The sequence below is a fragment of the Excalfactoria chinensis genome, chromosome Z (genome assembly GCF_039878825.1).
Source record: "Excalfactoria chinensis isolate bCotChi1 chromosome Z, bCotChi1.hap2, whole genome shotgun sequence".
Lineage (NCBI taxonomy): Eukaryota > Metazoa > Chordata > Aves > Galliformes > Phasianidae > Excalfactoria > Excalfactoria chinensis.
This window is the reverse complement of record NC_092857.1, coordinates 445,281-466,839: the sequence shown is the minus strand read 5'-3', so window position 1 is coordinate 466,839 and position 21,559 is coordinate 445,281. Positions and strand designations below refer to the sequence as shown.

General features: G+C 51.0%; 1 protein-coding gene across 1 annotated transcript; it reads left to right on the top strand.

Moving 5' to 3' along the window:
- Positions 1-5,199: 5,199 nt before the first annotated feature.
- On the top strand, positions 5,200-20,865 carry ONECUT2 (one cut homeobox 2). The gene is made up of 2 exons (XM_072360179.1): positions 5,200-6,295; positions 19,213-20,865. The coding sequence occupies exons 1-2, from the start codon at positions 5,200-5,202 to the stop codon at positions 19,497-19,499; spliced, it is 1,383 nt and encodes a 460-aa protein (XP_072216280.1). The 3' UTR covers positions 19,500-20,865.
- The last annotated feature ends 694 nt before the right edge of the window (positions 20,866-21,559 follow it).

Sequence of the window (21,559 nt, the reverse complement as noted above, 5' to 3'; positions counted from 1 at the left end):
GACCTCCATTATTCTGTGAACCCCCATGGTTCTATGATTCCATGTCAGCCCTCAGAGCTATCATTTTGCTGTGTCAGAACCAACTGATCATTTCTATTCTCTTTCTGCATGTTGGACAGTTTGCAGGCCGAGAGAGGATGCACTGTTTGCCTCAGCCCTGTGCATGTCCCATATTGGTTCTGCAGAACTCTGCTGTGGGCTTTGCAATGCTCAGCACCACATAGCCCCAGCTGGAAGCATCTCCACCACCTCCTGTTCAGGATTCTTCTCCCTCTAACCACCACTGTAATCCAAACAGCTACCAAATCAAGCCATGTTGTCAGCATTTATTGCCTGGCAATGTTTGCTAGGGGATATTTTTTGGCTTACCAAACTCAGAATTTGCCTATAAAAAGTGATAGTTCAGTTGCTCCTCTGCATACCAAAAAATTCCAAGCCAGTTCCCAGCAATTTTCTATAAAAGTCTAACTATAGATACTAGTTATCTGCTTAATCACAACTAACTCAGTGTCTGTTCCACAACACATTTTCATTGCTTTGTTCATTCTGGTTTCAAACACATTTGCTCACGACTCATGCCACCAGTACAAACCACTGCATCCACGGTTTTTCTCACCATTGATGCCAGGACCCACACTGGGCTTAACAGGCACTGCCCACCTCATGACCTCTTTGCTTGGGACAGCTTTCTTTTTATTTGCTCTGATGTAGGAATTGTTCTTGAGAGCTTTTCACAGAGCGCAAGTACAATGCAGATCCTCAGTCAGGTATTTCCTCCTGCAGCACTTAACCATACTTCAGTCCTGGAGGGTTCATTGCCCTGGGAGCTCTGTGTGGATGTTTCCGGATCAAGGTTAGGAGTCTGTTACTAATCTTTAAGAAAATATTGCAGGATATAATGCTCGGTGTGATTTAACCAGAAAATCATCTCCTGTCCACGCTGCTGACACGCTCCCTGTTGCTGACTTCTGAACACACAAGTTTCTCAATGCATTTGTCCCTGAGGCGCTCATGGCTGGTTCCCACACCTTGCTCGCGGGGGCTGTGCCTGGAGCCCTCTGCTGGGTTTCTCCCTGCAGCATCCCTTGCCGTTGTGTTCCCACCCTCGCTGACCCCCAGGCAGCCAGCCATGCCTGCTCTCACTGCACCGGCGTCACCGTTTCCCAACACTTCCCACAAACCAAACAGTGTGGGGTGCCCCCCTCCTCCCAAGATAAATATTGCAGACTGGAGCCAGCTTTAATCTTTAACCACCGCCCTGGCAGCCAAGTGTGCCATCAGCTGCACCGTGGCCAGCCCCGCTGCCCCCCTGTGTGCCCCATCTCCAACCCCTTCCACAGCAGGAACCCAAACACCCCAACTCTGACCCCACCTCACTTCATTCCCTCTTGTCTTCCTGCATTTTTCCAGATGTGGACTGGCATTAGGGAACCCTTCCAAGGGTGGCTCACTCGTGGGATGTCCTTCTCCATAACTCAATTCCTGGTGCAGTGGTGAGAGAAGAGAAATCCCTTTCTTTGTATCCCCAGGTCCAAGGAAGGCTCCCTGGGGGTCGTGAGCTTTGTTGATGGGGCTCATCAACCGACACAGACCTGAACAACTTTCATATTTGTTTGCTTGCATGGGATTCAGCTTCCTCAAGTCCATTTATTCTTCCCAAGCACCTCCCTGAAAAACTCTATGGGAATCCAGCCCCGTATTGTCAGGCTCATTTTTCACTGCTAGATGGCTGGAATCCTCTCTGGGAGAACCACAAAGAAGGTTGGTTCTGTTTCTTAAGAGCAAAACTCAGTTCCTGGGCAGGGCATGCAGCAAGGCAAGCTCCTGTTTTGTGTCCCCCCCTGGAGCAATGTCCAACTGTGCTGGTGTCACTGGGGCTGGAGCCATCCCCCTGTCCTCTGCAAAGCAGAAAGGGCTTGTGAGAGCAATTTCAAAATGCCAAAAGAAAACACTTGCCATATGTGACTAAAAACAGGTGACAATTATGGGTGCCACCCTTGGCCTGCTCTCACTGTTTTAAGCCCACCACTGTGCCACATCCTGTGCTTGGGTGGGGACATCCTTGACCCCCTGGTACATGTAGTGTTGGACATATGTTTGTTGTTGTTGTTGTTTGTTTTTAAATTTGCAGCACTTTAAGCAAATAAAGTATGCTAAAGCCAGTCAAAATACACGAGCAAATAATAACTAGAGTAACAGCAACTGGTTCTCACAACGAGCAGGCGCTCAGTTCAGCTCAAAATGTTGAACCAAGTTTGGCTCTGTTACCTTCATTTTAAGGACGTGGGAGCCTTGGGCTCAGTCAACTGCTGGGGCAGCCCCCAGGATCCAGTGACACATGCCCACCTGTAACCGTGACACAGCAATATGCAGCCCCCCAGCCTCAAGATTCCCACTGGATCAGAGGTGTTACATGTCTATGCCCACATGATCCCACTAGAAGCTGAGAATGCCCAAATCAATACCAGTGTAGCATGGTGGCTTCTGAATGCAAATGGCTTTTCTGAAAGTAAAGAGGATCAATACACAGCCAGGTAAATAGTGGCATTCGTTTTTTTGTCCTAGAAAAAGCTTGTATTTCACGTATGTTAGGAAGGATACGAGACTTGTGTAAACCTGGGGAGCTAAAACAGTGGCACCACACTTGCCACTGTATATACTAGATATACTGTATATACATACATATACAACACAACTGAGAATGCAGAACATGCTCTGTGCATCCCTCCTCACACTGCTGTGCACACTGGCAGAGGAAAAGACAGTGAGCACTGACTGAAACACATCAGACTCCACTTGAGCAGAGAATGCTTTTTTACTGTGCTGGTGACAAACAGCTTGGGCAGGGGCTGGAGTGCATGTTATCAGCATCAGCCCCTCTGTGAGAGGGAAAGGGAAAAGGGAAGGGCAAGAGGAGGAGGGAAGGGAAGGGGAAGGAGAAGAGAGAGTGAGAGGGAAAGGGAAAAAGGAGAAGGAAAAAAAGGGAAAAAAAGGGAAAGAGAAAGGAGAAGGAAAAGGTAAAGGAATAGAAAAAGGAAAAGGAAAAGAAAAAGGAAAAGGAAAAGGACATCAGCACATCGATGGTGCTGGCTCCCAACCCACTGCCCCCCTCTCTCCCCCTCTGCTCATTCACCACAGCACCTCCTCCTCTGGGGGCTGCCCTTGCTCTCTTCCCAAAATCAACCATAACTTTTGTCTTCCCCTGAAAGGACAAAAAGATTTCACGCATAACTTGACCCAAACAAAGGCACCTCACGCCAGGGCTTTCTCTCTCTTCTTTCTTTTTTGTTTTCCACCATAGGCCAACAGCAGCAGGGGTGGCTGCTGTGGAGGGAGGCTGATGTTATACCAACTCAGTGCTGAAAAGCAGCTTGGAAAAAACAGTGAGCTCCAGAGACACGTGGGAGGGCAGCGTGGGAGATCAGTGGCCGCTGGCAACCATGGAGGAAATCTATAGGAAATCCAGGCACTACAACTTGCAGCCAGCTTGTAAAGAGACTCTGAGAGCTCCAGAGGGAGGTCTGGAATGAGCAGCGCCTTATCTCAGAAGAGCACAAAGCAGTCACTTTTAGACCGGACTCAGCCATTTTATTCCCCAGCTGCACTTCTGTTTTCCTGCATTTCTGTGTTCCTGCCTTTCACACAGTGTATCCGCATGCCCCCAAGGCAGAGGGATGCCCAGACCCCTCCCTTCCTCTACCCGTCAGTGCTGCTCTCCACAGCACTCAGCCCTCAGCTCTCAGTGATCCCTACAAAGAGACAGCACCTTCTCACTGTGCCCAACAGAAAAAGCGGGGCTGCGACCTTCACAAGAGCAGCGACAGTTATCAGAGCCCTAGATAAGGCTGACATAAAACGCAAGGACGCGGCTCTCAGTGCTGCCATCTCCCACGTTACTGATTAAAGTGAAGCGAGGGGGGCAGGGGCAGCTGAAGGGACCGCAGCACTGGGAGCAGCTGTGTGGCCTGGCACAGCATGGCACAGCTCAGCATGGCAAGGCACAGCAAACCTCAGCCTGGCACAGCTCAGACCGGAACAGTGAACCCTAGCCTGGCTCATCTTGGCCCAGTGTGTGTGCAGATATCCCGAGGTCCGGCTGTAGCAGGTGTCCCTGCTGCCAATCCATGCCAGGAGCTCTCATCCCCGGGGCTCCCGCTGCCACTGAGGTCCTGACACCTGCTGCCCACCTGCCTCAGTCTTGCTGCTCCTTGCCAGCCTCAGAAGGGCTGTCCGGGCTGCACAGGGACATCTGTGTTCGGGGGTCGGTGGTTGCAGGGACAGCAGAGGAGGGCACGAAGCCCTCCAAGCGCTGCAGAGGTTCGCGCAGTGTGTGTGTGCCCCCCATCCCCGCATCTCCCACAGCACTGCGCTGCGTGCAGAGCCGCGGCTGTGCTCGTGACCACTCCGCAGCTCTGCAAAGCCGGGCAGGGGCAGCGGGGGCCATGCGGGACCTGCGGGCGGTGCTGCTGGGCGAACACGGGGCTCGCGGATGGATCGATGCCCTGCGACGCGCCAGATGGTTCAGGCAAAGGCAGAACTAACGCTGCCCGGAGCTGCAGTACCGCCCGGCTGTGCCTCCCTGCCCCGTACATCGCACGGGGACAACCAGGGCAAGCGGCTTTACCGCAGGGACACCCCGCTCCGTCCCGGTGCGCGAGCTCCGGGCGAGCAGCACTTTTAAGAGCGCTTACACCGCGCCGCCGGCCCCGGCGCTGTCAAAGCGGCTCCGCGCTGCCCGCACCGCGTGGCCGGGTCCGAGGGGACCGGAGCTCCGGCGCTGCTCGCGCGGCTCCGAGCCCCAGAGCTCCAAACCCCGGCGGCGGAGGCGGGGTCCGGCGGCGGAACCCAACGCCGCTACAAAGGCTCGGCGGCGCCTTTAAGGGCAGCACCGAATCCCCGCCTCCCTCTCCGCCATTGGCCGTCCGCTCCCGCCCTCCCCCTTCCCCGCCTTCCATTGGCCGACCCGCCCGTCAATCGCGCGCGCCCCGCCCTGCGGGCGCGGCCATGCCGAGCGGCCGCGCGCTCTGGACAGCTCCCGGCGGCCGCAGACGGCGGCGGCGGCGGCGCGGCGCGGACATGGCGCGGGGCCGGATGGGGCCCGGCTGAGCGGCCGCTGCCCGGGGCCCGGCGGCCGCGGCTCGCAGCGCGCAGCGCGGGGCCGGCGGAGGCGGCGCGCCGGCCGGATGAGCAGCGGCCCGAATGAGGAGCGGCCGCGGCGCCTACCGATGCCTCGCCGCCGAGCCCGCTGCCTGCGCCATGAACCCCGAGCTGGCGCTGGAGCCTCTGGGCAGCCTGCATGAGCCCGAGCTGCTGGGCAGCCCCGGCCCGCACCACGGCGGCCGAGGCGGGGGAGCGCTGCGGGTGCCGCCGCCCCAGGAGCTGCCCGGCGGCGGCGGCGGAGGCGGCGGCGGCGGCGGCGGAGGCGGCGCGGGGGGGCGGGCGGCCATGGTGCCGGGCATGGCCCCGCTGCTGGACGGCGCCGAGTTCCGACCCGAGCTGTCGGTGCCGCTGCACCACGCCATGAGCGTGCCCTGCGAGCCCTCGCCGCCCGGCATGGGCATGAGCGGCACCTACACCACGCTGACGCCGCTGCAGCCGCTGCCGCCCATCTCCGCCGTGTCCGACAAGTTCCACCACCCGCACCCCCACCCGCACCACCACCACCACCACCACCACCACCACCAGCGCCTGGCGGGCAACGTCGGCGGCGGCTTCGCGCTGATGCGGGACGAGCGCGGGCTGCCCGCCGTCAACAACCTCTACGGGCCGTACAAGGAGGTCCCGGCCGTGGGGCAGAGCCTGTCCCCGCTGGGCGCGGGGCTGGCCCCCCTTCACGGCGCTCAGCAGGGCCTGCACGGCTACGGGCCGCCCCCGCCCCCGGGCCACGACAAGATGCTGGGGGCCGGCTTCGAGGCCGTGCCGCACCTGCCGCGGGGGCTGCCGGCGGCCCCGGCCCCGCTGCCGCACCTCAACGGGCAGCACCCCCCTGCCCCGCCGCCCCACGCGCTGCCCGCCGCCCGCGACCGCCCGCCCGCCGCCGCCCCCGCGCAGCAGCTGGAGGAGATCAACACGAAGGAGGTGGCCCAGAGGATCACAGCGGAGCTGAAGCGCTACAGCATCCCCCAGGCCATCTTCGCCCAGCGGGTGCTGTGCCGCTCTCAGGGCACCCTCTCGGACTTGCTACGGAACCCTAAGCCTTGGAGTAAACTGAAATCCGGCAGGGAGACCTTCCGGAGGATGTGGAAGTGGCTGCAGGAGCCGGAGTTCCAGAGGATGTCCGCCTTAAGGCTCGCAGGTAGGCTCCGCACCCCGGACCCCCGCGGCGCTGCCCCGAAGCGTACGGGGGGGGGGGCAGCCCCGCTCCCTCCCTCCCTCACCTCCCCCGGCGGGCGTTCCCGATGCCGCCCCCCGGTTCGGGCCGCGTCCCCCGGCCCGGGAGAGCGGCCGGCGGCTTCGGAGGCTGCCGTCCCCGCATTGTCCCGCAGCCGGGCGCGGAGGCTCCGCATTGTTCCGCGCTCGCCCCGCATTGTCCCGCGGCCGGGCGCCCCCTGGCGCGGGCTGCCCGCGCCGCAGCGCTCCATTGTTCTGCGGAGCCGGGGCAGCTGCGGGGAGGCTGCGGAGCTGTTTGTTGCGATAACTCCGCCGCACTTTCATTTCGATCGGTCCCGAGGCGACGGGCGACGAATCTTCGCCCGTTCGTGAGCGGCGGGTGAAATCAACTCGGGGCTTCGGAACGCTCCGAGCCCCGAGCCCGCACCGCGAGGCCCCGGCCGCCCCCCGCCGCAGCACGGGGTTGGGCCCTTCGGCGCGGGGCCCGGCGCACGCGGCCGCGTCGCCTTCCCAAACAAACGCGTACGTGGAGGGAAATCGATGCAGATGATGTTTAGAAGATTAAAAGAGCATTCACGCTGGCAACATAAACGCGTGGACCCAGAGTTCATTGATCTGGAACCTGAGCCGGCTTGCTTCCAAGAACACTTGCTGCCGTTCGGCTTTTCCCGCACCCCGCTTGCCTTCGACCCCGTCTAACTCCGTCCTGCCGTTCCGGGGCTGCCCCGGGCCCGGCACGGAGGGGTAACGGTGAGCACCAGCAGCCCGTTGTGAGCGGGGAGCGGCCGGCATTGCCGGGCTCCTGTCGGGCTAACAAGGCTCCCCCGCACCGCCGCCTCTGCGCTCCTTGGGGCCGGGGCTCGGGTTTTGAGCCTGCTTGATGGGCGGTAAAATACCCCCGAACCCGTTTTTGCTTCGGGCTGTGTCGGCCAGATGCGGCCGTGCCCGTTTCTGGTTCTGGTTCCGTTACCGCCGCCGGGACTTCGGCTCCGTCAGACTGCGTTTCCTATTGCTCTGTTTCGCTTTGAAACACGGGTGCTGAGAAAAGCTGCTTACTCTGCTCCTGGCTCCTTCCAACACCGAGCCGCTCCCGGCTTCTGCTCCATGCGGCCGACGCGCGGGCAGTCAGCGGGATCAGCGGCTGCCCGGACAGCGGGAGCCTTCGCGGGACGGGAAAGACCTTTGTAAATTACCGGCCCCTTTGGGAAATCGATTTTTATTACCTCGTGTGAATATGCAGCCTCATTACCTCAGTATTTCCTTTCCCTTTCCTTGCTTGTTAAAACCCTTCTAGCGGGAGAGGAGGTAGAGTCAGCAACCCACCCACCCGGTGCTCTTCCCATAAGTTTTTCTTGTAATGGACCCAAATGTTCCATCCTACGAGAGGAAACCCCTCTCCCAGGGGAGATTATTTTTTATAGGGCTCCAAAGCCCGGAGAGGGGGTCAGTGGAAGCTGTGCCAAAGGCAGAGCAGAGCTGGTTTTGGTGAAGGGACATTGGCACCGAGACCCCCCTCTGCAACCCAGGGAGCGCCGTGTGCCTTTGCTGAGTCCTGGGAGGAGAAATAGGGAAAGCATTTCTGGGGACTGCCATGAATTTGGGCAAGCCCTTCTGCTGCGGCTGCGGCTTCACCCCTGGCCCTTGAACCAACATGCACCTGGCCCAGGGCTGCTGCTGCCAGGGCTGCCAGGAGAAAAGGAGAATATATACAGGGTGGCAAAACCTTTCACATAAGTTCCATTGATCTGATCCCCCCTCCCCTCCACAGGAGCCACATCATGAAAGCCCCTCTTTATAGGTTCACCCTCCTGCCTGCTATATGCTTGTTTACATGGCTGCAGCCAAGGCAGCTGGTGGCTTTCACCCATGATCTGAGTGAGTACCAAGACTGGGAACCTTGAGGAGATGAGGGCATGGGAAGGATGTGTCCTCCCACTGCCCCACAGCCTCACAGTGCACCTGCGGCCCCATGGAGGCCCCCATGGTCCCCAGCCTTCTCTCTGAACTGCCTGCCCACACGGAAACGTCCCCGCGAAATCTTTGTTTGCTCTGGCCTGGGTAGGGCAGTCTCTGCATTTCTGCCAGGATAAAAAATATCAATGATCACTGGGTGAGTCAATGCATTTATCAGCACAGGGGGTTCGAAGGGCAGAGTTCAACTGTGGTTCAGGTTAATTGGATGCGGAGCCACGTCCTCATGCTTGCGTTGCCTGCAAAGTGCTCAACTGTGCCATATTATCACCAAATCCGTGGTAGGTAAACACAGGAAGAATGTGATTAAAATAACTCTCATGCCATATCCTTCTGCGTGTTATCACGCTCATGCAGGCTCTGAATGCTGGGTAAGGAGCCCCTGTCGGCCACTTCTCACTGAACTGTGCACATCGTGGTGCCGGCCCGATCAGCAGAGTGCTTTCTCCACTTGTTTACATCTGCTTGCTGAATCACGTTATTGATGATTGCACAGTTTTGTACCAAAACACCATCGGTGATTCATCAGCTGACCTTGCCGTGATAATGTTCCGTCGGTTGCATGGCGGCCTGGAGGTTCTGGAAGCGGTAGCAGCCGACTCGGGTCCACGCGGTGAGGCGTGCTCCCACATCCCCCTCAGTGTCCCCGTGCGTGTCTCCGTGTCCCTTTCTGTGTCCCCGTGTGCTCAGCGGCCTCAACGCTCCGTCAGTACCACGGACAGCGGCAGGAGAGACACGGGGCACGGCGTTCGTTGGCGCTGTCCGTGGTGCTGCAGGCGGGCGCGCTGCCTGCAGGCAGAGAGCTGCTGCCCATCTGCCCTCCGTTCTCCACATGGATTTCCTTCCACTGAATTTTGAGACTATTTTCGTAGTCTGTAGATGTAACTACAGCTAAGACGTAATGGCACCTGTAGCAATCCTATTTTGTATACGTACAGCTGTTTCTTAGCATTGAAATGAACATGCAGGTTTGTAAAGACCATTTGAAAGGTGTTTAGTGACTTGAAATGTTAGTAGTTTCTTCAGATACAGATTAGTGGCTGTGTCTGAACAATCTGTGCAGTAAATCGTGAAGCTGAGTGGTAAATCATATCTCTCAAGCACCAACTTTGTGAAATAACATCCCGCTATCTCTTTTTCTTCCTCGTTATTTCAGCAGACGCTAAATGCTCTGCAGGCATTTGAATGCTATTTTTGTTAACCAGGAAGTTTTTGTCATCCTTTTGGTCAGCTGACAAAGAAAAATCTGACCACTTTCATCATTAAGTGCGTTTCTATCTCTTTTTCACTCCACTGTTTTAGTAAGAAACAATTTGTCTGCGAAGATATGTTACTCTGAGATCTCCTAATTTCTGTTCTTTACTATTTATTTTTTTCAGCATTACTTCTTTTTTCCCCCTAATATTCTGTGCTTATCTCCATTTCACCTGGAGAAAACAAACAAACAAACAACAACAACAAAACCAACAAACCAACAACCCTCTAATATTTTTCTACATTTAAAAAGTAACACAATATATCTGTGACAAGGAACTATAAAGGAGAGAAAATTTTTGGCTGAAGGATTATTTCCCAATAACTTCTCATCGTTCTTTCCTTGCTCTTTGTAGTGGCATTTTAACTCAAACCTTGCACTTCTGCTTTTCTGCACGGAATGTTCCTGCCATTATCCATCGCAAGGGGCTTTCTCATCCCTTACAAAGCAATCTTTGGATTGGAAGCCGAGCTCTGCAGGATTGTGGAGCATTAATCTGACAGGGAAAGCAGGAAAAGGTCTTGCAATGCCACCAGTCTGCCCTATTCCTCAAGAATTGTCAGTGATGGGGATTTTCTGGCTACCTAGGCAATCTCTCCCAGAGCTTGCAGGTACAAAAATCCTTAATGACTTGCCTTAATCTCCCTTTTTGTCTTTTAAATCCTTTACTTCTCATCTTATCCCCACTAGACAGAGGGAAAAAAAAAAATACTTCCTTTCTTCTGGTAGCAATCTGTTTGTATTTAAAACTGCTATCATGGCTCCTGACTCCTCTACAAAAAGCCCCACCATACTTTAAAGGTGGATATGCAGAGAAAACATGATGTCCAACGGGACCGATAAGGCATCTTTTTTTTTTCCAGGGTAAACAATTTTGTATCCAGTCCTATCAATCTATCAGTCTTGCAGACTTTTGCATAAAATGCTTTCTGATTTATAGAGAACATCTGTACACAGAAATCATACAAAACAGACTAATCTCAAGTGGGTTTGGTGATAAGATCAGCAGGACAACTCACTGATAGTAGATAGAAACTCAATCAAAAAGAAGTCAGGGTGTTTTGGGGTTGTTTGCGTTTGCTGAACTATACAGTCAAACTACTCCATTGTGAGGAAGAGGGGATCAAACCACTGCTAAATGCTTCACAGAGGAATTATTAGACAAGCAAGAGAGGCTGGCAGTTTCCCAAAACGCAAATTGTCTCTGGGACCAAAATATCTCTAAGTAAGCAGGGAACATATTTATGAGTAGTGGTGATTTTCCAGCAGATCTCATCTTGTAGTAATGGCCATTTAGAAACACAGGTCTGTGCCGAGGCATTAAGCTTTGGCAGGCAGCACACATCCAAAGAGGGAAAGGAGGAGCATGAAGAAGCTCCTTGGGAGTGATCCCCCTCCTCGCCATGCAGCTCTCCTCTGTTTCTTTAGTACCTACTTGCTCTTGTGTCCAGAGACAGCCCTGCTGCCCTCCCCATGCTGTTCTCACCCCATGGACAGCCTCCCTCTTCTGTCCCTTACAACATATGTGACACTGGTATTGTTCATCCCTGTGGATTTGGTGTAAGCTCCCAAAGCTTCTCCATTTGTCCTGGCACCGTAGTGCCAGGTTTTCCCTCCACTATGCCAGACCTGCTGGGTGCTGTATCTCCCGTGTCCCTTGGCCTCATGCCGGACGTTACCTCATGGCTTTGTGATGCTGTCCAGGGCACACTGCTCCTGGGGAGCTGTGCCTTAGTGAGCCTCTGGAACCCAGGCTTCATGCAGACGAGCCTTGTACCTCCAAGGCCTGCTCTTTCATTTTGTATTAAGCAGTCATTTTCTGGAATGCAAGAAGAACTCAGCCAGGAGGGCAACTCAAACCTTGCTATCCCAGAGAAATCTGTGGAGTTTTGCTCCTTTCCTTTTGGGTTCTTCACCATTGCACCCTGTTGCACAGCCATTTGTAACAATTAAGATCTGTTATTACCCGTTTTCTGTCATGAGACAGAACTTCTGCAAACAAACTGGTTAGGAATCACAGAGCAAGAGCTCAGATCCATCCATTCCCTCACAGTGGAACCCACTGGGCTCAAATAGTAGATGTGCATCATGCAACATACCTCAGTGGGAACCATCTGAAATAATATGAAAGAAAGAATGAAGATGACGTAGTTCAACCCTCTTTAAGTTTTCAGACCCACTCACTTCCTTACATTGCAAATTCCTGGTGTTTTCTGCTCAAGGTGCCTCATCACTTCTTTTTCGCAGTTGCTTTGCTGTTAATTATGGAGTTCCTGGTGAAGCACACTGAGAAAAGCAGGCCCAGATTAGTTGGTGTTTTATTTTTTTTCCTTGCTGCAAGTATCCTGCTCTGCATTTGGTGCTCTGATTGCCACCAATGCATGTGGATGCAGTGCAGCAGTGCTTCACTTGTGTCTGCTTCAAGTGCTAGAGAGGTGCAAAAGGCACAGTGAAGGAGACCTACAGAAAATCTGGGGAGGGACCTTTTATAAGGGCATGTAGTGACAGGACAAGGGGACAAAGGACAAATGGCTTTAAACTGGAAGAGTGTAGATTTAGAGCAGATATTAAGAAGAAATTCTTTACTGTGAGAGTGGTAACACACTGGAACAGGTTGCCCAGCGAGGTTGTGGATGCCTCCTTCCTGCAGACATTCAAGGCCAGGCTGGATGGGGCTTTGAGCAACCTCATCTGGTGAGAGGTGTCCCTGCCTTCAGCAGGGGATTGGAACTAGATGGCCTGTGAGGTCCCTTTCACCCAAACCATTTTTTGTGATTCTGTGAGGAAAGGATGGGGCTGCCTTTGGGGCTGTCCTTCTGCACTTGGCCCTGGTGAGGCCACACTTTTGAGTTCTGTGTTCAGTGTTGAGCCCCTCACTGCAAGAAAGATATTGAGGCTCTGGAGTGTGTCCAGAGAAGGGCTATGAAGCTGTGAAGGATCTGGAACACAAGTATCATGTAGAGTGGCTGAGGGAACTGGGATTGTTCATTCTGGAGAAGAGGAGGCTCAGGGAAACCTTATCACTCTACAACTCCTTGAAAGGCTGTAGCAAGGTGGGAGTCAGCCTCTTCTCCCAGGTAACAGTGATAGGATGAGAGGTGATGACCTTAAATCACATCAGGAGAGGCTCAGATTGGATATTAGGAACAATTTCTTCTCCAAAAGAGAAGAGTTGCACTGGCATAGGCTGCCCAGGGAGATGGTACAATCACCATCCCTAGGGATGTTCCAGAACCATGGAGATGTAGCACCTGGGAACATGGTCAGTGGGCATGGTAGGGATGGGCTGTGGTTGGACGTGTCTTAGAAGTCTTTTCCAGTCTTAATGGTTCTATGATTCCATGGTTTTATGATTCTGTGATTCAAGCCCTTGCTCTATCGGAGCCCCTGGGCCACATGTCTCGGAATTTAGCAGAACACTTGTTCCCCTGATGGGAAAGCAAGAGCCTGTGGGATCAGGGAAGATCCCAAAGGCTCCAGTGCTGAGATGAAGCCACGGACTGGGCTTCATCATGGGGCATGAGAATGTGTAAATTCCTGGCCTGAGGAGGGCTCACAGTCATCTCTGAAGCAGCAGACCACCAGAGGTCAGGTCGACTTCAAAGAAGTCCATGATGTTTCATGTCCATAGAAAATTTGGGTTTGGAATCCCTGTGCCCCAGCCCCAAACAGGCAGCCCATGGCTGCTCTACTGCAGCTCACAGCCACCTGCTGATACACCGTGCATTTAAAGTGTGCTGCATGCTCTCTGAGCTCCACTCCTTGCCCCAGAGTGCAATAAATTGGTCTATCCCATCAATTATTAATTATTCTGTATTAATGATGGAAGTATATTACAATAGTACTTAGAGGCCCTTGTCAGAGATCCCACGCTAAGACTGGTGTTGCAGTGTTGCACAGAGGAAACAGTCCCTGCCCTGTGGGATTTACAGCCCAATTTCAGCTATCCAGCAGATTTGACACAAATAGCTTGAGACCTGCTACATGCCAGAAAGGAACATAAAAGAACAAAGTCTCCAAATCCATTCATCCTTTCTTCCCAAATAGCTGAAGGATGCAAGTCTTAGATATAGGAAGGTGTTCATCCAGTGGCAGAGCTAAGAGAGAAGGATTAGGGTGAGAGCCAGAAAAACAGTCCCAGCAGGAAATAGATGGCTGTGGAGCTGCTCTCAGGGCGCTGCAGGAATCCCTGCATCTGTGCCAGGTGAGCACCTTGCCCTTTCAGGGAGCTACTTGGTGAGCAGAAAGCACCGCTCTCCTCTGGAAGAACCGGATTAATGCCTTGTGCAGTGCTGCTTGTTTGTGTGCATCGCCTGTTCCTGCCGATGCGTGCCTTCAGAGGGTGCTCACAGATGAAAGAAATCAGGCGGGTTTAGCACGTGTATGTGGCAGATGGGAAGGAGCAGATAAAGGAGCGCTGGCTGCACACCCTCACAATGTGATTATTTGCATCTTCATTCAAATTGTTTCTTGTTACATAATGATTTTGTACACAGTGGAGTACTTAACCTAATTTGTATTGATCTCAATTGCTTTCATTTGTGCATACTTAATTCAGAGAGGTAATCAAATTGATTTCTGAGGCCTAGTTTTTAAGAGATCATAGTAACGCAGATATAGAAGAGGTTGCTTTAAGTGAATCGTATTGAAAGAAAACATTTTAAACCTTTTGAAAATGTTTTGATGGTCATTTCATTGTGTTCAGCTTAACTAGCATAATTAAATTTCCTTCACATCGAATTCTCTCCGAAATCAAATTGAGAAACATTTTTTAGTTCCACCATACAGATAACTTGGTTTGGTTGACTTGGTGCTACACCCATCTGCAACAGCATACGGGAGATCAATAACCGTGGCTTGTCTTTGCAGGCAATAGAGAGAAATGACTTGCTGTGGATTCAGATGGTATTGCTCTTTACTTGGGTCCTTCTTAACATTTGCTGATTGGTTTCACAGCTCCTACGTCACCGTTGCTGTTACAATGATGTAAAGGCATCATAAAGATGGGGAATATCTGAGGGTGTGGGTTACCTTCAGAAACTACAAGGAACCAGATTTGGAAGGGTTGAGGACAAAGTGTGTCTCTTTTCAATGATTGTAGGCCATTAAATACAGCCCTGAAAAAATTTCATATTCTGCACTGTCCTCCAGCGTTTTTGGTTTAAACCTTCTTGCCTGCTTGGTTTGTAGGACGAGAGGAAATTGCCTTAAGTTACGCCAGGGGAGGATCAGGTTGCATGTTCGGAACAACTCCTTCTCCTAAGAGCAGTGCTGCAGTAGCACTTCTGCCCATTGAGATGGTGGGGTCGCTGTCCCTAGGGGTGTTCCAGAACTGTGGAGTTGTGGCACTTAGAGACGTGGTCAGTGGGCATGGTGAGGTGGGTTGGGGATCTTAGAGGTCTTTTCCAGCCTTCATGGTTCTGTGATTCTAAAACCAGAGATACATGGCCAGGTTTTAGTTGTGATTTTGTCAGGGGCAGAAGCAGGACTTGCACTGCGCATTCCCTGCGACACAAAATCCCCTGGCATTTCCCTGCCCTGCTTCCCGTGTCCCCAGGAATGTGGTGCCCCAAGTTTGAAGCCCCAGGAGGATCTGGCCCCTTGCTGCCTGCTTGCAGCTGCAGCTCTCGGGTGGAGGGGATGGACACATAAATCTCACTTTTCTGGCAGCTTTGCTCAGCAGTGGTAATGGCACTGGAGAAGCTGCTGCCATTTGCTAGGAGTTGCTATATATTCATTTTTAATGACTAGAGTTAAATTTCACAATACTTCAGTCTTTATAAACTGAAGTTTTAAAGAAAAGGCTTCTCAACTGCAGTGCTTCCAAGTATTTGCCAGGATTTATTGCTGTTCGTAATGCATAGGCTGGCTGGGTTCCTTTCTTCTGGGGGCAAAAATGGAAAATAAGAGTTACTGTTGCAGAACGTAGGAATATTGTTGCAGGGGGAACTATCAGTAGAATCAGAGTAACAATACTTAGAAGAAAATTGAGCTTAATCCGGAGACTGCAATGCTCCCAAGAAGCACAACGCTCAGAAAGAAATCTAAGTGAAAATATCCCTACTTGTTTTCATACAGATGGGTTTGCATGTTCTGCTCCCCTGCGATGGTCGGGTGGCATTTCTCTGCTTGCATGGGTCTTTAGTCCCTCACTCATGAGACTGTTTGCATATGGAACCATCAATACCTTCTGGCTATGGCATTGGCCTCTGTGGAGCTCCGCACTGGTGCTGTGGGCTTGTGGCTCCCAGGCATGGCTGTGGGCAGGAGCATTGCTACTGGGGCACAGCAAAACCAGAAGGAGACTACTGCTGAAAAAGTGTCATTTTGCAGTTCCCTCTGTCAAGTATGATTGGTTGTCATAAAATATTCTTTTTATTTATATTTGCCTGAATGATAAGCTATGTCCCAATTTCTGGCCAATGGAGGTGTGGGAATAACCAGCAGTGTCACTTCTATGAATCCTGCTGTGTGCAGGCACAGAGCAGCTATCAGAGCACGAGCTGTGCTTGTGGGCTTTTGATGTGTGAGCCTCACAGCACTGTTCTGCTCTTCTTCTGTGCAAATGACCTCTGAAAGCCAAGGGGTTATTGTGAAAAATAATGCAGCAAAGAATTCCAAACGGGCTGTAAAAGTTCTTGCTGTTGGTTCATCATCATCACAAACGTTTCTGAGCTGTGAGCTCAGGTCCTGGGGTATTATTGTAAAAGGAGTACCAGCCATTGGAACAAGCTTGTTGCTTCTCTGGCTAATAAGCAGAATGTTCGTCTTGCATTACATATCAAGTGCAGAATGCAGCTCCAAAGTAAATCCCAAGACCCACCTACTGTAAAGAAAAGAAAAATAAAGAAGCTTAAAGACAAAATATGTAGCATATAGTGTTCAGAATTCAGGAGAGGAATTGGGTATCTCAGCAGAGAAACAGGGCACTCCAGCAGACTGGGAGCAGAAGGACAGAGGTGGGTGACATTGCTGCTGTGGCTGCTAACAGAGCCATGGCTGATTGCTCTGCTCTCCTTATCTCTGGGATCTAGCAAAATATTCCTGCACATGCTTGATCTCAGGCTTGCAAACATGCCTGATCAAAAGCCAGCAAAATATCCAGTGTATTTAAAGTTCAACATATAAAAATTTGTCTTCAGGGAATCTTACTTAGCACTGAGACCTGAGGGATCTCATGCACGTTTCAGTTATCTCCTGGTGCCTCCCCTGGCTACACACCCAACACGCTGCTCTGGGTGCTTGGATTTTGGGTTTCTAAGCAATGTCCTGCTATGTGAGTGTCCCCACCTCGCTGCTCTGAAGCAGCATTTTTTTAATACTCCCTTTGTTTCACAGCAGGGCAAGACTTCACTGATCGAGGATGGGGTGTCCCTCTGCACAGTCCAGTGCAGCTGTGGGATCTCGTGACACTGTGCCTCTGTTAATGCCTTTGGAGTCAGGGGATTTTCCCCTAAATGAAAATTAAATAAGACATTAACGAGTCTGTTTCAGAGCTCTTCACATATTGTTTCTGTATAAAGCACTGTGAGCCTCATGTGCACAAACAGGATGATTTTCCTTTTTTCACAGCTATGGCTTGCAATTACTGTTAATTATCTACATTCTTCCATGGAATATACTCAGTATGAACTGCAATTAATAAATCAAATTGCTCTTAGAATCAAGATGGCTGCTTCCCTTCCTTCCATGATTAAAATGTTTCTCTTTCTGCAGGCAGGTTTCCTGGCTGATAACTTTATTTTATTAGAGTGCTCACTCCGTTTTTCTCTTCTGATAAATGCATGTCAAGGAAAAACATTTGCCTTTATGGTTCCTTTTCAAGAGCAAACTTAACAGTTCAAGGAAAGTATTTACAGAATGCACTGAAAAGCATATCCCTTGCATTATTTATTATGAGATACCAATAACTGTAATATGCAGAGTATCTCTGGACATAAATTAGTGATGTTAGGAAACACTGGGATCCTCCTCGTGTCCCGGAACAGCTTAGGGTCTGAAGCACGAGGGTGGGCACTCATCACCTCCCTGCACACAGAGCTCCAGACAAAGGCTTGGTGATATGAGCATGGAGGCTTGCAGCTGTCCTCGCTACAGGCTGCTTTTTCAGCTCAGTAAATCATTATCAGTGTTATTTGGGAGCCTAGGGATGCAGAGGTACACAGGGGCAGGAGAAGCAGAAGGCATGGTAGGGATGGGTTGGGGTTTGGGCTTGATGATCCTTTTCCCACCTCAGTTTGATTCTCTGGTTCTGTGGTCAGCATAGCCTGTAAGTGGCCAGTGCAGCCAGGCTCATTGCAGCACAATGCCCAGGCACACGGCGATGGGTACAGTCCTTATTTCAGGTTAATTGCAGACATTTTCGGAGTCTGAACGTTACTCTTCTCATTTCACACGTTGGAGCTGCGAATTTATTTAACATGGCTGCTTAAAAGTCTGCCCACTTCCCAACTCACTCTCCTCATTGTGTCCCAGCACATTGCCTAATCATGTCAACATATGGATTTTTTTTTATCTTGCTGCTTTGCGTAGACAGCCTTATCAGTCTATTTTTAAATCTGGATGTGCCGTGGCAGTGGTATTGGTTTCAGCACTTGATGTTCTCCCTGTGCTAATAAATACGGATCAGCTATTAATACCGATTTTTTCTGAGACCCATTAGCATTGCTTGGCACAGCAAGTGCCTGTCTGTTGAATGGGGGATGGTGTGGCTGCTCCTGGCTGGCTGCAGCCTTTGTCCAGGGATGGGCATCCCAAGAAAGGCAACTGGGGATGGGCACCCCAGAATGGGCACCCCAAGATGGGCATCTGGAGAAGGGGAACAAAGGAATGAGCAAGCTAGGACAGATACCCCAGGTTGGGCACCTGGGAATGGGCATCCCAAAATGGGGACCCTCAGATGGGCACCTCAGGACAGGTGCCCCCAGGATGGGCACTGCTGGGGACCACCAGAAGGAGACTATGGACAGGGAGAGGCAGGGAACAAGAGCACAGCAATGTGGGCAAGGCTGGAGCTAAAGCCTTAGGAAGGTAGGGAAACAAAACAAGGTGTTACTAGTGAGGCAGTCAGATGCGTAGTTCTGGTTTCGGCAATGCTTCCAAGCTCTGTGTAAAATGGAATAATCTCTGTTTAAGGCTCCACTGTTTAGCAGCAATGGAATAGGGTGCATGATCATGCTGGTCGTGGTCCCACTGTGGCAGTGTGTGATTCCCAAGAGAGGACAGCCGCCCCAGGATTGGGGTGGCTCCTGCTTCTGCACGGACCTGAACTTCCACCTTTGGTGTTGTTTTATGTAAGTAGGCATTGAAAAGACAAAGCCAAGAAAGCACCAACAGTCCCCAAATGTGGGCAAAATATTCGTTCTGAATGCACTGACATCAGCTTCCAGTAGTACTCTGCACATGGGTGTGTCATAGCAATTACCCTGGTGGTATGCATTGTGGAATGGTGGCTGTGCAGGTTCCTTAAGGAATAGCAGCTGGGAGGTGTTACGTGCTGTGGCACATGGGAAGTACTACAGAGCTGATCCTTCCCTTCGTGTGGTACTGAGGGGCTGCAGGGTGCACCCAGTTCCCTCGATGTGGGTTAGGGCTGCTCTGGTGGGCGCATGCTGACCTTCTCTTTCTCTTTGTCTCCCACCCCTTCCTTTCCCAAGCATGCAAACGTAAAGAGCAGGAACCGAACAAAGAAAGGAACAACTCCCAGAAGAAATCCCGGCTGGTTTTCACTGACCTCCAGCGCCGAACGCTTTTTGCCATCTTCAAGGAAAACAAGCGCCCGTCCAAAGAAATGCAGATCACCATCTCCCAGCAGCTGGGCCTGGAGCTCACCACCGTCAGCAACTTCTTCATGAACGCCCGGCGGCGCAGCCTGGAGAAGTGGCAGGATGACCTGAGCACTGGGGGCTCCTCCTCAGCCCCCAGCACCTGTACCAAAGCATGACCACGCGAGCCGCCAAGCGGCGCGGGCGCGGTGGGGCCCTTCACTGGTGACTTGAAAGCACAATCCTCCTGGATCGTCCTGGCCTGGCTGCAAGGAGAGGACACTGTACGGCTTTTAGTCAGTTGAGAAGGCGCAAGTGAAGAAGTAACCTCTTTTTCTGTAACACTACGCTCAGGACAGGCGAAGCAGGTCTGAAGGAAGAGCCGTTGGTGAGGCAAGTTCCGCGCCGGATCGGAGCACAAGGCTGACACCGAGACGCCAAGGAGGCCGAGAACCTGTTTTTGAATCTCAGGCATGGTTTTGTTGAGTGTTCTAGGGGAACAAAAGATCAAATTTATGTTTTTCTTTTTCTTTTTTTCTCTTTTCTTTTTATTTCTTTTGTTCGATCAGTGAGTATAGCTTGATCTTGGACCAGAAAAAAAATCAGTTCACTTGAGCTCAAAGTGTCAAGCACAAAGACAATAGCTATAGAAATAGGTATGATTCTGGACTCACTACCGCCGTTATTTTGAGAGGCATTCTAATTTACAAAGTTGATAGTGAAAAAGTACATGACTTACATGACTACACAAGTCTCAAGCACAGTTTGCAGTTTGTCACAAATTCTGTGTTTGTACATGATGCAGATGCACACTCAGGAGGTCAATTTAACTGCTACAGTACATGCAAACACAAGATTTTGAAAGATCTAGGTTTTTTTAGGTCATTACGAAGAATTCCTTTTCAGTTACCAGGAATCTGTTTTCTCCTTTGTAGTCTCGTCGTTACTGAAGCATATTTAGCACTCGATGCTTTTTTGTTCTTTTTCTTTTTCAAAATCCTTACAGGAATTTTATGGTACTTTCAAGCAGGAAAAAAACCAACACAACAACAAACCCAAACCCACAAACAAGCCCTTCAGATGTCATTGACCATTTTAGATGTGCCGCATACAACTTAAAAATGCCATCGAAATCCATCGTGCTTTAAGTTCTTTCCGTCCACCATTTTGTCAAACCTGATGAGAACGCAGCACACCAAAGAGACAGGATTACTGCAAGCCAAAGATATTTGTAACTCGCCTTTTTCTTTTCGCCATCGTTAGCGTGGTCGTTGTTTTTGAGATCAGAGAGCCTCACAAACAAAATCTCTCACGGTCATTTGCTGCACCAGAAAAGCCAATGCTGACCAAAACACGTGCGCAAAGTCCCGAGCGGCGCGGCCACTCCGAGTGCGTCCTTACCAGTGAATGGCCCCTGTGAAAGCAAGCCAAACGCTGTAATGCTTCGTTAGAGACACTTGAGACTTTTTTTATGTACTACTTAATCGAAACCAAAGAAACGTTTTCTGCACCTACTTCTTCTGCAACAAACTGTTCCATTTAATGAATAAAAGAAGAAAAAAAAAAACCAAAAAAAAAAACAAAAAAAAAAAAAACAACCCCCAAAAAAACCCCAACCCCCCAAAAAAAACCAACAACAACCAAGGAAGCAAGTCAGGAAGCAAACAAGTGACACACTGTGTTTTGACAGATATGTGGGACATTTTAGGAAGCAGTTTTCAAAGAAAGGGTTGAGAAGAACAAGAACAAAGTAAAGCCGGTATGATTGCTGCTTCATTTGACAACTCAGTCATCTTAAAGTTGAAGATTGTCTTTAATTTGTGCCTATGCAGTTTTTTTTCAAAAGAACAAGGAACAGGGCAACCAAAACCTCAACAGCTACAATACCAAAGATGAGGATTCTCACAACTGTTATTTCAGTTCATTATCTCTTCTTGCACGACTAAGATGCGTATAGCACCATTGATCTGTGGAAAGGTAATCAATTCTGTTTCTTTGAGCAACAAAATGGGTGAGTTCATTTATGTTTTTCCTGTGTCTACCCCACGTGGAATCTCTCCGGGAGTTGCACGGACTCCAAGTGTAAGATGTTGGGATACTAAACTGGGATGTATGAACGATGTTTCAGTTGGATATTGCTTGTTCTATCAGGTCTCTTGTATGTTTAGATCTTCTGTATGTGAAACCAGTTGAATAGCCTATACCCTCTTTCTCACGCCCAGGGATAAAACTTGCAGTG